The sequence below is a fragment of the Salvelinus alpinus genome, chromosome 30, assembly GCF_045679555.1.
Source record: "Salvelinus alpinus chromosome 30, SLU_Salpinus.1, whole genome shotgun sequence".
Classification (NCBI taxonomy): Eukaryota; Metazoa; Chordata; class Actinopteri; order Salmoniformes; family Salmonidae; genus Salvelinus; species Salvelinus alpinus.
Genome location: NC_092115.1, coordinates 11,600,797 through 11,612,038, shown reverse-complemented (window position 1 = coordinate 11,612,038; position 11,242 = coordinate 11,600,797). Strand labels below are relative to the sequence as shown.

The following is an 11,242-nucleotide window of genomic DNA, read 5'->3' as shown; positions in this document are numbered from 1 at the left end:
AAATGCATATATCACTTGTCCATGCATTTGGTTATAGCAAAGACATCAAAACTATGAAATAACACATATGGAATCATGTAGTAACCAAAAAAGTGTTAAACAAATCAAAATATATTTGAGATATATATGATGACAGCTTTTGCACACTTGGCATTCTCTCAACAAAATGTTAATTGTACTCCACAAAGAATTACATGAATAATCTGTATTTTCTAAAGTTAACAACTGAAGCACAAAGTTTTTGTCTGTTTAATGTCGATATGGAGAGGTGTTGATTTATTGGTGTGATCCAATTCCACCAAACATTGTAATAGGCTATGCTATGATTAATTGCTCAGGACACATTTTGATGTTCCAAATCCAAAATTTTAATAATTCCTGGCCTTTAGAATTAACACTTTCCATGTCAACAAATAATATTTATTTTTAATTAAGTGTGGATGACGAGGGATCTAGTTAGGAGGGTGCTACGTCACGGAACATTTAGATAGAACTCTGTTCTGTGGAACAGATTTGATTGTGATGGTGAATAAATAATGATATCAGCTCTATTCACTCCCATAGCTGTGGGATGTAGGGGTGCTGAGGGATCTGCAGCACCCCCTGAGGTGGATATTTTTTGTGCACTGGGACTTTACAAAAATAGTTTCAGTACCCACACCACTAAACATCTTTCCGCGGCCATGTTTATCTTGTTTCAGAATGTTTCACCTCGTTGACTGTTGGTGGCGTGTAGTTTGTCAAACGAACACGCAAGAGAACACATGGAAAAACTGCTTACATGAAAGTGGTGGTAGGGCCTCATCATTTTTACAGCAAGGGTCTGTTTTTTTTCTTAGTCCACAAGTGTTAAGAAACTGCTTTATGGGCTTTTCACACAAATTTCCCTTGCCATAATGTTTCCATGAGTATAACAACTTTGACATTAACAGTATGGTTACTATTAACTTAAGAGTTGTTTTCAAGGCAACTGGTTCATTGACCTATAGAATGCCTCCATGCATGGAAGACTGAGGAGGTAATGTCTACACATTGCACGTGGTCCATTTGATGATCCATACATTCTATACTACATATTATTCAAATGTGGCATAGCCCTTTTCCCACCTTCCATGTAGCATGACGTTTGCTTATGAATGGTTTATGAAGCATCTACGAAGGCCTTATGAAGGGGCCATAAAGCTTTCCAAGTTGATTCCAACAGAACCAGCTCAGTGCCACTGGTCCCGGTTGGCATGTTTCCAGGTGTCAGTCAGAGCTCAGTTGGAAGTGTGCTCATAAAGGTCTCTGCTTGGACAACAGTCGCTCTCTTCAGTTGTGTTTCCAGGAAAGATGGTGTAAAGAAGTTAAGATAGTGTAACGGTCAGTATTATTCAGCATTCTTGAGACATCCCTTACCTTAACCTTAATCCTAACCTTAACCATTATAAATTTCAACTTCAATGGGGTAGGGACGTCCCAACGATTCTGGATAGCACGGACCATAGTTTAACTGTAGGACCTTTTTTTTTTGGTTATTTTAAATCTGTATAATTCTGTTCCTGTCTGTTAATGTTCTGTATTATGTCATGATTTGTGTGGACCACCAGGAAGAGTAGCTGCTGCTGTAGCAACAGCTGATGGGGATTCTAATAAAATACAAGAGGAATGTGTTATGAGATATATGACTAGCTATTGACTAGGGCTGTCTCTATGAACCTGCTGGAGACACTGCACATTTAGTAGTAGAAGGTAGGCTGTATCTATGGCTGAGTGAGGGATCTTTACATTATATTATACTACACTAGATGTTCTGTGAGAAACAACACAGAGACAAGTTGACTGTTTTATGGTTTTACTGAGTCAATCATGCTGCCTGAATCAGCTCCAAGATCCATAATAATGGCTGTTCTATCCAGAGACAATGATTGTTGTCTTGATTGATATTTGTAGCCATCTTAAACCCAAATAAGTTACATCAAAATGGTATCCTGTTAATCAGGTATTTATCTACCCAGGGGTCTTGCTGTTCAGTTGGGGTAATTACAGGCCCCCTATTGGTCCATCAGCTGGCTGTACAGGAGCCAATACCGGAGCTTGTAACAGCATGCTCCAGCCATACGACATGCCTTTTGTTTTTTAATGATCAAGAAGCTCCTTAAAAATGTTGCCCTGCGCTCATCTCCCATACAAGGGGGCAGAAAGGTAGGGTGCACACACAGCTCGGTGAGATATACCCCCCCACCCCCAAACCAATCAACCCAGAGAGCCACTGGCTTCTTCAGCATCTCAGGAAGACAGAGCTTCACTTGAACAACAGGTAAGTCATGGATTATAATGTGTTACAGTGGTGTGCTTATAAATAATCAGAATAATGTATTACATTTGTAAAGCGCTTTTCATTATACAAGAATGAGCTCAAAATACATAAATGTGTCATGTTTGCTAGATGTATAATGTTCGCTAATGTGACTTTTTATATACAGTTCATGTATATTGTTTATATAACCATGGCTAAAGCTGGGTTTATTTAGTACCAAACTCTTTGTATGGTAGGAAAGCTAGTGTCAGTCAGTTACTACATGCAAGAGTTTATTTCAGAATCTACAATGATTCAGTTGTTGGTTTGGGAGCAAAGCTGGCAATGGATTTTCATTATAACAGATGGGAGTTTTATTCTGTTAAGTCAATACCTCCATCAGTGGTAAAGCCAATAGAAGAATACATAATTCCAGTAAATTACATTTTAATGCCTTTTCAAGACTTTGCATCAGGAAAACTGTATAGTCTAGTCCGAGCAAGATAAGCAGGCTACATGATATTGTTTTGCAGAAAGTTTAAATCTTTTTTGTTGAGAAGTTACTAGCCTTTGGTGCTTCAGTGCATTGCTCCAAGGTCAGCTGTTGTCAACCTTGATAGAAGAAACAAATTAGACTGATTATCCATATACAGGACAATGACTTGGGCCTGTATAAACAATTGTTTACTGCAAAGGTTATGAATTTACATGACCATACACAAGCAGACATTTTGTGAGCTAGATGAGCCGATCACTATTGGAAACGTATAAATGCTTATAGACTACATGTTTATAAATGTTAACAAATATTAATTTATTATTGGTATGTACTCTACTTATACATAGTTATTTAATGCTTATACATAAACGTGTATAAAGTCTCACCCATTTTAGCCTGTTCAGGAATAAATCTCACCCTCTCTTACCTGTTCCTCCCCAAAAATACTCAATATTCCCAATTTCACCCTCAGCAGACAGACAAAGCTGAAAATGGCACGGGCAGGAAGACTAACGTTTTCCCTGATCTACACTGGAATCCTCCTAGTGTTATCACCAGGTGAGTGACTGCCGTGCTTCAGCACTTTCTACAAGACATGACTGACTGATTTACTGACTGGCACTTTATATCAGTCGCTTTACTGTAGCCCAGTGCTTAATTTGTAAAGCGGGAGGTGCCGGAACAAAAAGTGAGCAAGAGGGGGGTGACCTGAGGCATGAGGAAAAAAATGTCACTTTTATAATAAAGCATTGCATTCATATCACATTTGCGTAGTGGCATAGAGCAGTAGATAGAGGCACTTGCAGAAGTTGCACACATGGGAAACATTTTTGGGACTTTTATAAACGCATTTCATTTTACATAACTTTGGTATAATCTTTTTTTTTTTATGCTGCGTTCAAAACAACTAGGAACTCGGAGCTGGGAATTCTCCAGCTTCCGACTTCAGTGCGTTCAAGACAACAGGGAATTCTGTAAAAAAAAAAAAAAAAAAGGAATGTAATGTAACTCGGAATTCCAAGTGGGGAACTCTGGCCTCTTTCTAGCGCTCAGACTTTTCAACCTGTAGATCACTGACGACATGATTCAACCACATTTTTTCAGAGTTCCAAGTTGTCATGAAAGCATCATAATACCGCACAATGATCGAAATAGCAGGCTACTTTGAGAATGGTTTTGGCATTCTCTCTCTCTCTCGCTCTCGTTTTACTTTGTAAAACAATATTTGGAAGATGATAAAATATTTTGGAAAGCAAATGGCTCCTGCTGAAAAGAGAAGACTATAATCTGTCAGCTGTAGGCTATCAACGTGTTTTCCCGCAATTGTAGAAATATTTTGAAAGGCCATTTTTGTCTACATGCTATTCGTTCACTGACAGATTTGTTGTGTGTTTCCGACTGTATGCTATGCCTTGTTTTTGGGCTACACTCCACAGCGTGGCTATTTTTAATAAGCTATTCATCCTCTGTGGCAAATTTATAGGCTTTCTCATGGTGTAGTAGGCTTTTCTGAATTATTTAATTTCTTTCTGAACAGACAGCAGGAACTCTATAACTTTGGCAAAAAGGGGTGTGGTAGGAAGGGGTGTGGTATATGGCCAATATACCACGGCTAAGGAATGTTCTTATGCACGACGCAAGGTGGAGTACCTGGATACAGCCTTTAGCTGTGGTATATTGGTCATATACCACAAACACCCGAGGTGCTTTATTGCTATTATAAACAGGTTACCAACGTAATTAGAGCAGTAAAAATAAATGTTTTGTCATACCCGTGGAATATGGTCTGATATACCACGGCTGTCAGCCAATCAGCATTCAGGGCTCGAACCACCCAGTTTATAAAAGGCAATACATTATAAAGTGCAACGCTGGAGAGATGAGAGCTACAGGCTCATGTCTATCAGAGCAGCGAAAGTTAAACAGCCACCACTAACATTTAGTGGCCGCTGCCAACATACTGACTCAACTCCAGCCACTTTAATAATGGGAATTGATGGAAATTATGTAAAAATGTATCACTAGCCACTTTAAACAATGCCACTTAATATAATGTTTACATACCCTACATTACTCATCTCATATGTATATGTATATACTGTACTGTATATCATCCACTGCATCTTGACATCTTTATGTAATACATGTATCACTAGCCACTTTAAACTATGCCACTTTATGTTTACATACCCTACATTACTCATCTCATATGTATAGACTGTACACTATACCATCTACTGCATCTTGCCTATGCCGTTCTGTACCGTCACTCATTCATATATCTTTATGTACATATTCTTTATCCCTTTACACTTGTGTGTATAAGGTAGTAGTTGTGGAATTGTTAGGTTAGATTACTTGTTGGTTATTACTGCATTGTCGGAACTAGAAGCACAAGCATTTCGCTACACTCGCATTAACATCTGCTAACCATGTGTATGTGACATAAAATTTGATTTGATTTGAAAGGGAGAGAGATCCATAGAAAGTGAATTTCATTCAAGTTCTGTGATAGATATAGGGGAGGGGGGCAGCAGAATAATTAACGAAAAGGCAACTCAAATTAACTTTATTCGAATTTTTACATTGCAAAAACTGCCAATTATTTTCCAGGCAACTAAAGGTACCGGATCCAGTCAAATAAGTTCCAGAACGAAACAGTCCAAAACGGAGAGGTGACAGGATCCGGCAAAAATTAAAGCACTGCTGTAGCCCAATAGATTGCTTTATAATCAGTCACTTTACTGTAGCCCAAAAGCATTATACAGTGGGGCAAAAAAGTATTTAGTCAGCCACCAATTGTGCAAGTTCTCCCACTTAAAAAGATGAGAGAGGCCTGTAATTTTCATCATAGGTACACTTCAACTATGACAGACAAAATGAGGGGGGAAAAATCCAGAAAATCACATTGTAGGATTTTTTATGAATTTATTTGCAAATTATGGTGGAAAATAAGTATTTGGTCAATAACAAAACAAAAGTTATCTCAATACTTGGTTATATACCCTTTGTTGGCAATGACAGAGGTCAAACGTTTTCTGTAAGTCTTCACAAGGTTTTCACACACTGTTGCTGGTATTTTGGCCCATTCCTCCATGCAGATCTCCTCTAGAGCAGTGATGTTTTGGGGCTGTTGCTGGGCAACACGGACTTTCAACTCCCTCCAAAGATTTTCTATGGGGTTGAGATCTGGAGACTGGCTAGGCCACTCCAGGACCTTGAAATGCTTCTTACGAAGCCACTGATAACAAGTTCAAACAGGTGCCATTAATACAGGTAACGAGTGGAGGACAGAGGAGCCTCTTAAAGAAGAAGTTACAGGTCTGTGAGAGCCAGAAATCTTGCTTGTTTGTAGATGACCAAATACTAATTTTCCACATTAATTTGCAAATAAATTCATTAAAAATCCTACAATGTGATTTTCTGGATTTTTTTTCTTCTCATTTTGTCTGTCATAGTTGAAGTGTACCTATGATGAAAATTACAGGCCTCTCATCTTTTTAAGTGGGAGAACTTGCACAATTGATGGCTGACTAAATACTTTTTTGCCCCACTGTACATACCACTAATGGATGTTAGTACATAATAATTTATCTACAATGCCACTAAAATGATGAGCTGTTACTTACTACACTCTACATCAAACCAATGCTTGTACGGTAGATGATCACTTGTCAGCCATAGGGGAATACAGCCTAAAGTGTACACCACCATATAAAAATACATGAATCTCTGATGCCTTGGAGCTGAATCTCTGATGCCTTGGAGCTGAATCTCTGATGCCTTGGAGCTGAATCTCTGATGCCCTGGAGCTGAATCTCTGATGCTTTGGAGCTGAATCTCTGATGCTTTGGAGCTGAATTTCTGATGCCTTGGAGCTGAATCTCTGATGCCTTGGAGCTGAATCTCTGATGCCCTGGAGCTGAATCTCTGATGCCATTGTAGCTGAACTCTAGTCTCATTAGTCAAGGTAAGGCATCGTAGACGTCTCACCATAACATAACCAGTTGACGAGGCGTTTTCCCTTCTGCCATAAACCTCTGAAGGAAAAACCCTGGTGCTTCTAACGTACAGAACATCAGATTCTGCCCCCTCCCTCCCCCCAAAACATCTTACTTTATAGTGGGGGTTTAATTGGGTGGAGGGGGGTGGGGTCTTCTGGGCTCTCTTTGTAGTTTTATGGTTTCCACTGACTTCCAGGTGGTGTATCTGTACAGTATGTGTATGTTTAAAGGATGTGTATGTTAATGTTCAGGATGCTGCCTGGGCTGTTCCTCTAAGTGCCGGCTCCTGCCATGTGCTCCCAGGGACCGATTAGCAGAGCCACACAACATCTGGTTCTCGTCGACTCATGTCCCTACCGTTGTTTTACAGAGTTTCTGGGGGCCGGCCCGGTGAGGCAGAATGTGGAGGAGGAGGGTGAGTGAGGGGGACTGGTTTGAATGAGACAACAAGGGGAACATGGATATTAGCATGTACAGGACCAGTCAAGCTGTTTGAGAGAATGCCAAGACTGTGAAAAGGGCGGCTACTTTGAAGAATCTAAAATATAACCATTTTTGGGTTGCTACATGATTACATATGTGTTATTTCATAGTTTTGATGTCTTCACTATTATTCTACAATGTAAAAAATAGTACAAATAAAGAAAAACCCTTGAATGAGTATGTGGGTCCAAACTGTGGTACTGTGTACTGGACAGTATGTTATACTAAAAGATTTACAGACATAAACAGTTAACTCACTTACTGTGTGATACCATTATACATACACCCTTACAGTACACACACAAACAGCCATATAGTGGTGTACTCACACATACTCATGTACAGGTGTTGATGTTTATATTTAATCTAATATGGCTCTTTTTGAGTCCACATTCTCTTCTTAATATATGCTGTCTTTCTCTCTATTGTATCAGCATCGTCAGTATCCAGGGATGTCCGCAGCAAGAGGAGTCTTCCTGTTCACATGCCCGTCCTCCAGCGGCTCCCTGACTTCTGGGGGTGGTACAGATTCTTCATGGATACTGGTAACCAGGAAGGAGTGAGTGTCAAACAATCCACAGACGTTGTTTTGAGTGAACGTACTTTTGGTTTGATAGCTACCAGTTTATCTTAATCCATATACTTCAGTTTATTCACTTGTAGATAACTGGTACTTTGTACTGCGCCTCTCCACCACCCCCAGTAGCCCTTGACAGTCTAGATTGAGCCTGGCACAATGGAACCAATGGTATAGTTGGGAAAAGTGAAAATTTGACCCATCTGGCTTTCAGGCAGGCTCAATCGAATGTGCAAAGTATTTGAAAGAAAACATACAGTTTGAACCCATGTCTGGATCTGATGGGAGTCTGTCTCTTCCCTCACTTAAAGGTCGAGGATCTGGACAAGATGTACATGATCTACCTGCAGAACAAGCACCGCTCCGAGGAGCGTCCCACCTTCAACCACTACCTCACCCACCTCAGTGCTATCTACAAGACCTGCGCCGAATCCGACGACCCAGAGTGCATCGCCGAGTCCACCAGCAAGCCCAAGGCCAAGGTGTTGATGCCCTCGCCCATTAAGACCGCCACAGTCGGAATGTGCAACCCTTATATCGACCCCTACTGCCTCTTCCCCATGGCCCCTAAGATGGCTGCCCCAAAGCCTCCTCTGACTCCAGCCCCGGCTCCGGTCAAAGCTGCCCCAGTGCCTGTCCTGACCCCCTTCCTGCCGTACCCTCTGAAGACCTCTACAGGGTTCTACTACGCCCCAGTCCTGGAACCCTTCCTCACCGCTGAGCAGGAGACAGAGCTGCTACGTATCTGTAACCCTGACGACAACGACTGTCTGCAGTACCACCTGCGTGCCGCCTACGGCTACAGGCCCGCTACTGGACCCGCCCCGTCCTATGCTGCCCTGGGCTGCGATCCCACCAAGGTCCCCTACTGCCAGCCCCAGCTGGTGAAGAAGGCCCCCTCCGGCTTCTTCCACCTGTACCCCACCTGCGACCCGGCCACCGACCCCCTGTGCATGGCTAGCGTAGCGACCCCTCCTCCCGCTCCCCTGGAGACCCCCAAGGAGCAGCACTGCAACCCCCTATTTGACAAGGGCTGCAACCCCCTCACCGCCACCAAGCTGGCGGGCCTCACCAAGCCCGTCCTGGAGTACACGCCAAAAGACGTACCGGCACCAGCCCCCGCCCCTCTGGCATGTGACCCGCGCTACGACCCATACTGCCTGCTTGGTGCCGCCGCCGCCCTCCATAAGGCCCCCCCAACGCTGCCCCAGTTCCAGATCCGCTCTCGCATGGGCGTCCCCGGGAAGACCAAGGAGGGCCATGACTGTTACATGCACTACGACAAGGACTGCACTCCTGTGGAGGCCAGCGACGAACCCAAGACCCCCGCCGTACCCCAGTGCCACCCCTACGACTTCACCTGCAACGGCATGTCCGCCCCCGCTACCCTCACCGCCGAGGCCAACAAGCCCAAGAGCGGCGTGATCTTGCCCGATCCCGACTGCGACCCCGAATACGACTACAACTGCCGCCTTCGTCGCGCCGAGGACTCCCCCGCTGCGATGGAATCAGCGGCCAAGGAGCCCAAGGAGAAGCCGGTGCAGCAGAAGGCCGGGCCCGGGTACGCTGTCCCACAGTTCGAAGACTTCCTGAGGAGTTACATGGCCATGGGCCAGTACAGGAAGAAGTACATTTAAAAAAACACACGTCACACAAATGTCAACTAGACGCTAGATCGCTAGATCTGGAAGAAAGTGAGACAAGTTAATGTTTTACACACACACACACACACACACACACACACACACACACACACACACACACACACACACACACACACACACACACACACACTCTCATGGTCCTCCCAAGGTGCTAAAATATCTCCCATGGTCCAATACTGCTAAAGCAGGACGGCTAGTGTCTTATCAACAGGAAGTTCCAGACCTGCAATAGTTAATCAGATTTGCTCAATTACAGTGCCTGAAGGTATATAATTTTACTGGCTGTGATATACTGGCTGTGATATCCTGACTGTGGGAAACCCAACATTAGTCCCTCTAGGTTTTATGGTCCTGTGAAAGTTGCGCATTTAATACTACGTTTGTCTGTAGGAAAACATGTCTGTATTGTGTTTGTAGAATAGGGGTAGCTAATATACTTGAAGACAGTCTAATCTAAGTTTGTGTCAGTATGTTGGTATGTTTTCTGTGGTTGTACATTGTCCATTTCCAGTGTTTTGTGAACATAGTCTCTCCTAAGTGTATTTAATGTTGTTTTCATAGCTTTTCTAAAACCTGTCAACCTCAAACCCTCTGGTTAGTTTTTTAAATTTTAGTTCCAAATAAAAAAAAAATGAAACAAGCTCCCATTTTCTTATGGAAACATTAATTAATACCCTAACTACACAACAACAACCAATATATCACAGTGGTTCTGATAATGTGTGAAAACACAGTAAAAAGCCATTGCATGTCATATTAGCAAACATGTTCAGCATTTTAGAGGTAAGAATACTCAGTGCTGGTCATCGCCTGAATCCAGCAGTGGAATCCAGGGGTGTGGTAAGGCTACTGTAGATGTATCCAGGACGTCAGTATCAATATCATGACAGGTCTTCTCTATGACGGAAAGCTGACTGAAACATTATGTAAAGACTCAGATGTAGAAGACATAAGATGTATTTCCACTCAGCCATGGACTCATTGTTTACACTTCAGGGCTTTTCTTAGACAGTACCTACCCTCTGTAATTATTGGGACAGTGAAGCATTCTTTATTATTTTGTCTCTATACTCCAAACGTTTGGATTTGAAATCAGACAATGGCAATGTGTTAAAGTGCAGACTGTCAGCTTTTATTTGAGGGTATTTTCATTCATATAGGGTGACAGTTAAATTACTGCACTTGTATGTTGTCCTCCCATTTTAGGGTACCAAAAGTGTGTATTAAAGTAGTAAGTATATGTTCCCATATTCATACCACGCAATGACCTCATCAAGCTTGTGATTTACCATTCTGCCTCAAGCTTGTGACTACAAATTTGTTGGATGCATTTGCTGTTTGTTTTGGTTGTGTTTCAGATTATTTTGTGCCCAATAGAAATGAATGGTAAATAATGTGTTGTCACCTTTATTGTAAATAACAATAGAATATGTTTCTAAAAACTTCTACGTTAATGTGGACGCTACCACGATTACAGATATTACTGAATGAATCGTGAATAATGATGAGTGATACATTATTTGACACAATACATTATTTACCATTCATTTCTATTGGGCACAAAATAATCTGAAACACAACAAAAACAAACAGCAAAAGCAAATGTAGTGACACGCTGGATGTAGTCATTGCATGCTAGGAATATGGGACCAAATACTTCACTTTTTACTATTTTAATACACATACAAATGAATACTTTTAGGGTTCCTAAAATGGGGGGACTATTTTTACAAGTGC

General features: G+C 42.0%; 1 protein-coding gene across 2 annotated transcripts; it reads left to right on the top strand.

The window, feature by feature from the left end:
- Positions 1 to 1,955: 1,955 nt before the first annotated feature.
- Positions 1,956 to 10,147, top strand: LOC139560265 (proline-rich protein 36-like). 2 transcript variants are annotated; one of them, XM_071376883.1, is made up of 5 exons: positions 1,956 to 2,299; positions 3,253 to 3,335; positions 7,152 to 7,196; positions 7,699 to 7,823; positions 8,153 to 10,147. In XM_071376883.1, the coding sequence occupies exons 2-5, from the start codon at positions 3,269 to 3,271 to the stop codon at positions 9,476 to 9,478; spliced, it is 1,563 nt and encodes a 520-aa protein (XP_071232984.1). In that variant the 5' UTR covers positions 1,956 to 2,299; positions 3,253 to 3,268; the 3' UTR covers positions 9,479 to 10,147. The 2 variants fall into 2 exon arrangements, with proteins under 2 accessions (XP_071232984.1, XP_071232983.1); XM_071376882.1 differs by having other exon boundaries at positions 1,960 to 2,299; positions 3,250 to 3,335.
- The last annotated feature ends 1,095 nt before the right edge of the window (positions 10,148 to 11,242 follow it).

Coding starts and splice junctions, on each gene's coding strand:
- LOC139560265 (XM_071376883.1), top strand. CDS start 3,269: ATGGCACGGGCAGGAAGACTAACGTTTTCCCTGATCTACACTGGAATC. Junction 7,197..7,698: donor GCAGAATGTGGAGGAGGAGG/GTGAGTGAGGGG, acceptor CTATTGTATCAG/CATCGTCAGTATCCAGGGAT. Junction 7,824..8,152: donor ATACTGGTAACCAGGAAGGA/GTGAGTGTCAAA, acceptor CCTCACTTAAAG/GTCGAGGATCTGGACAAGAT.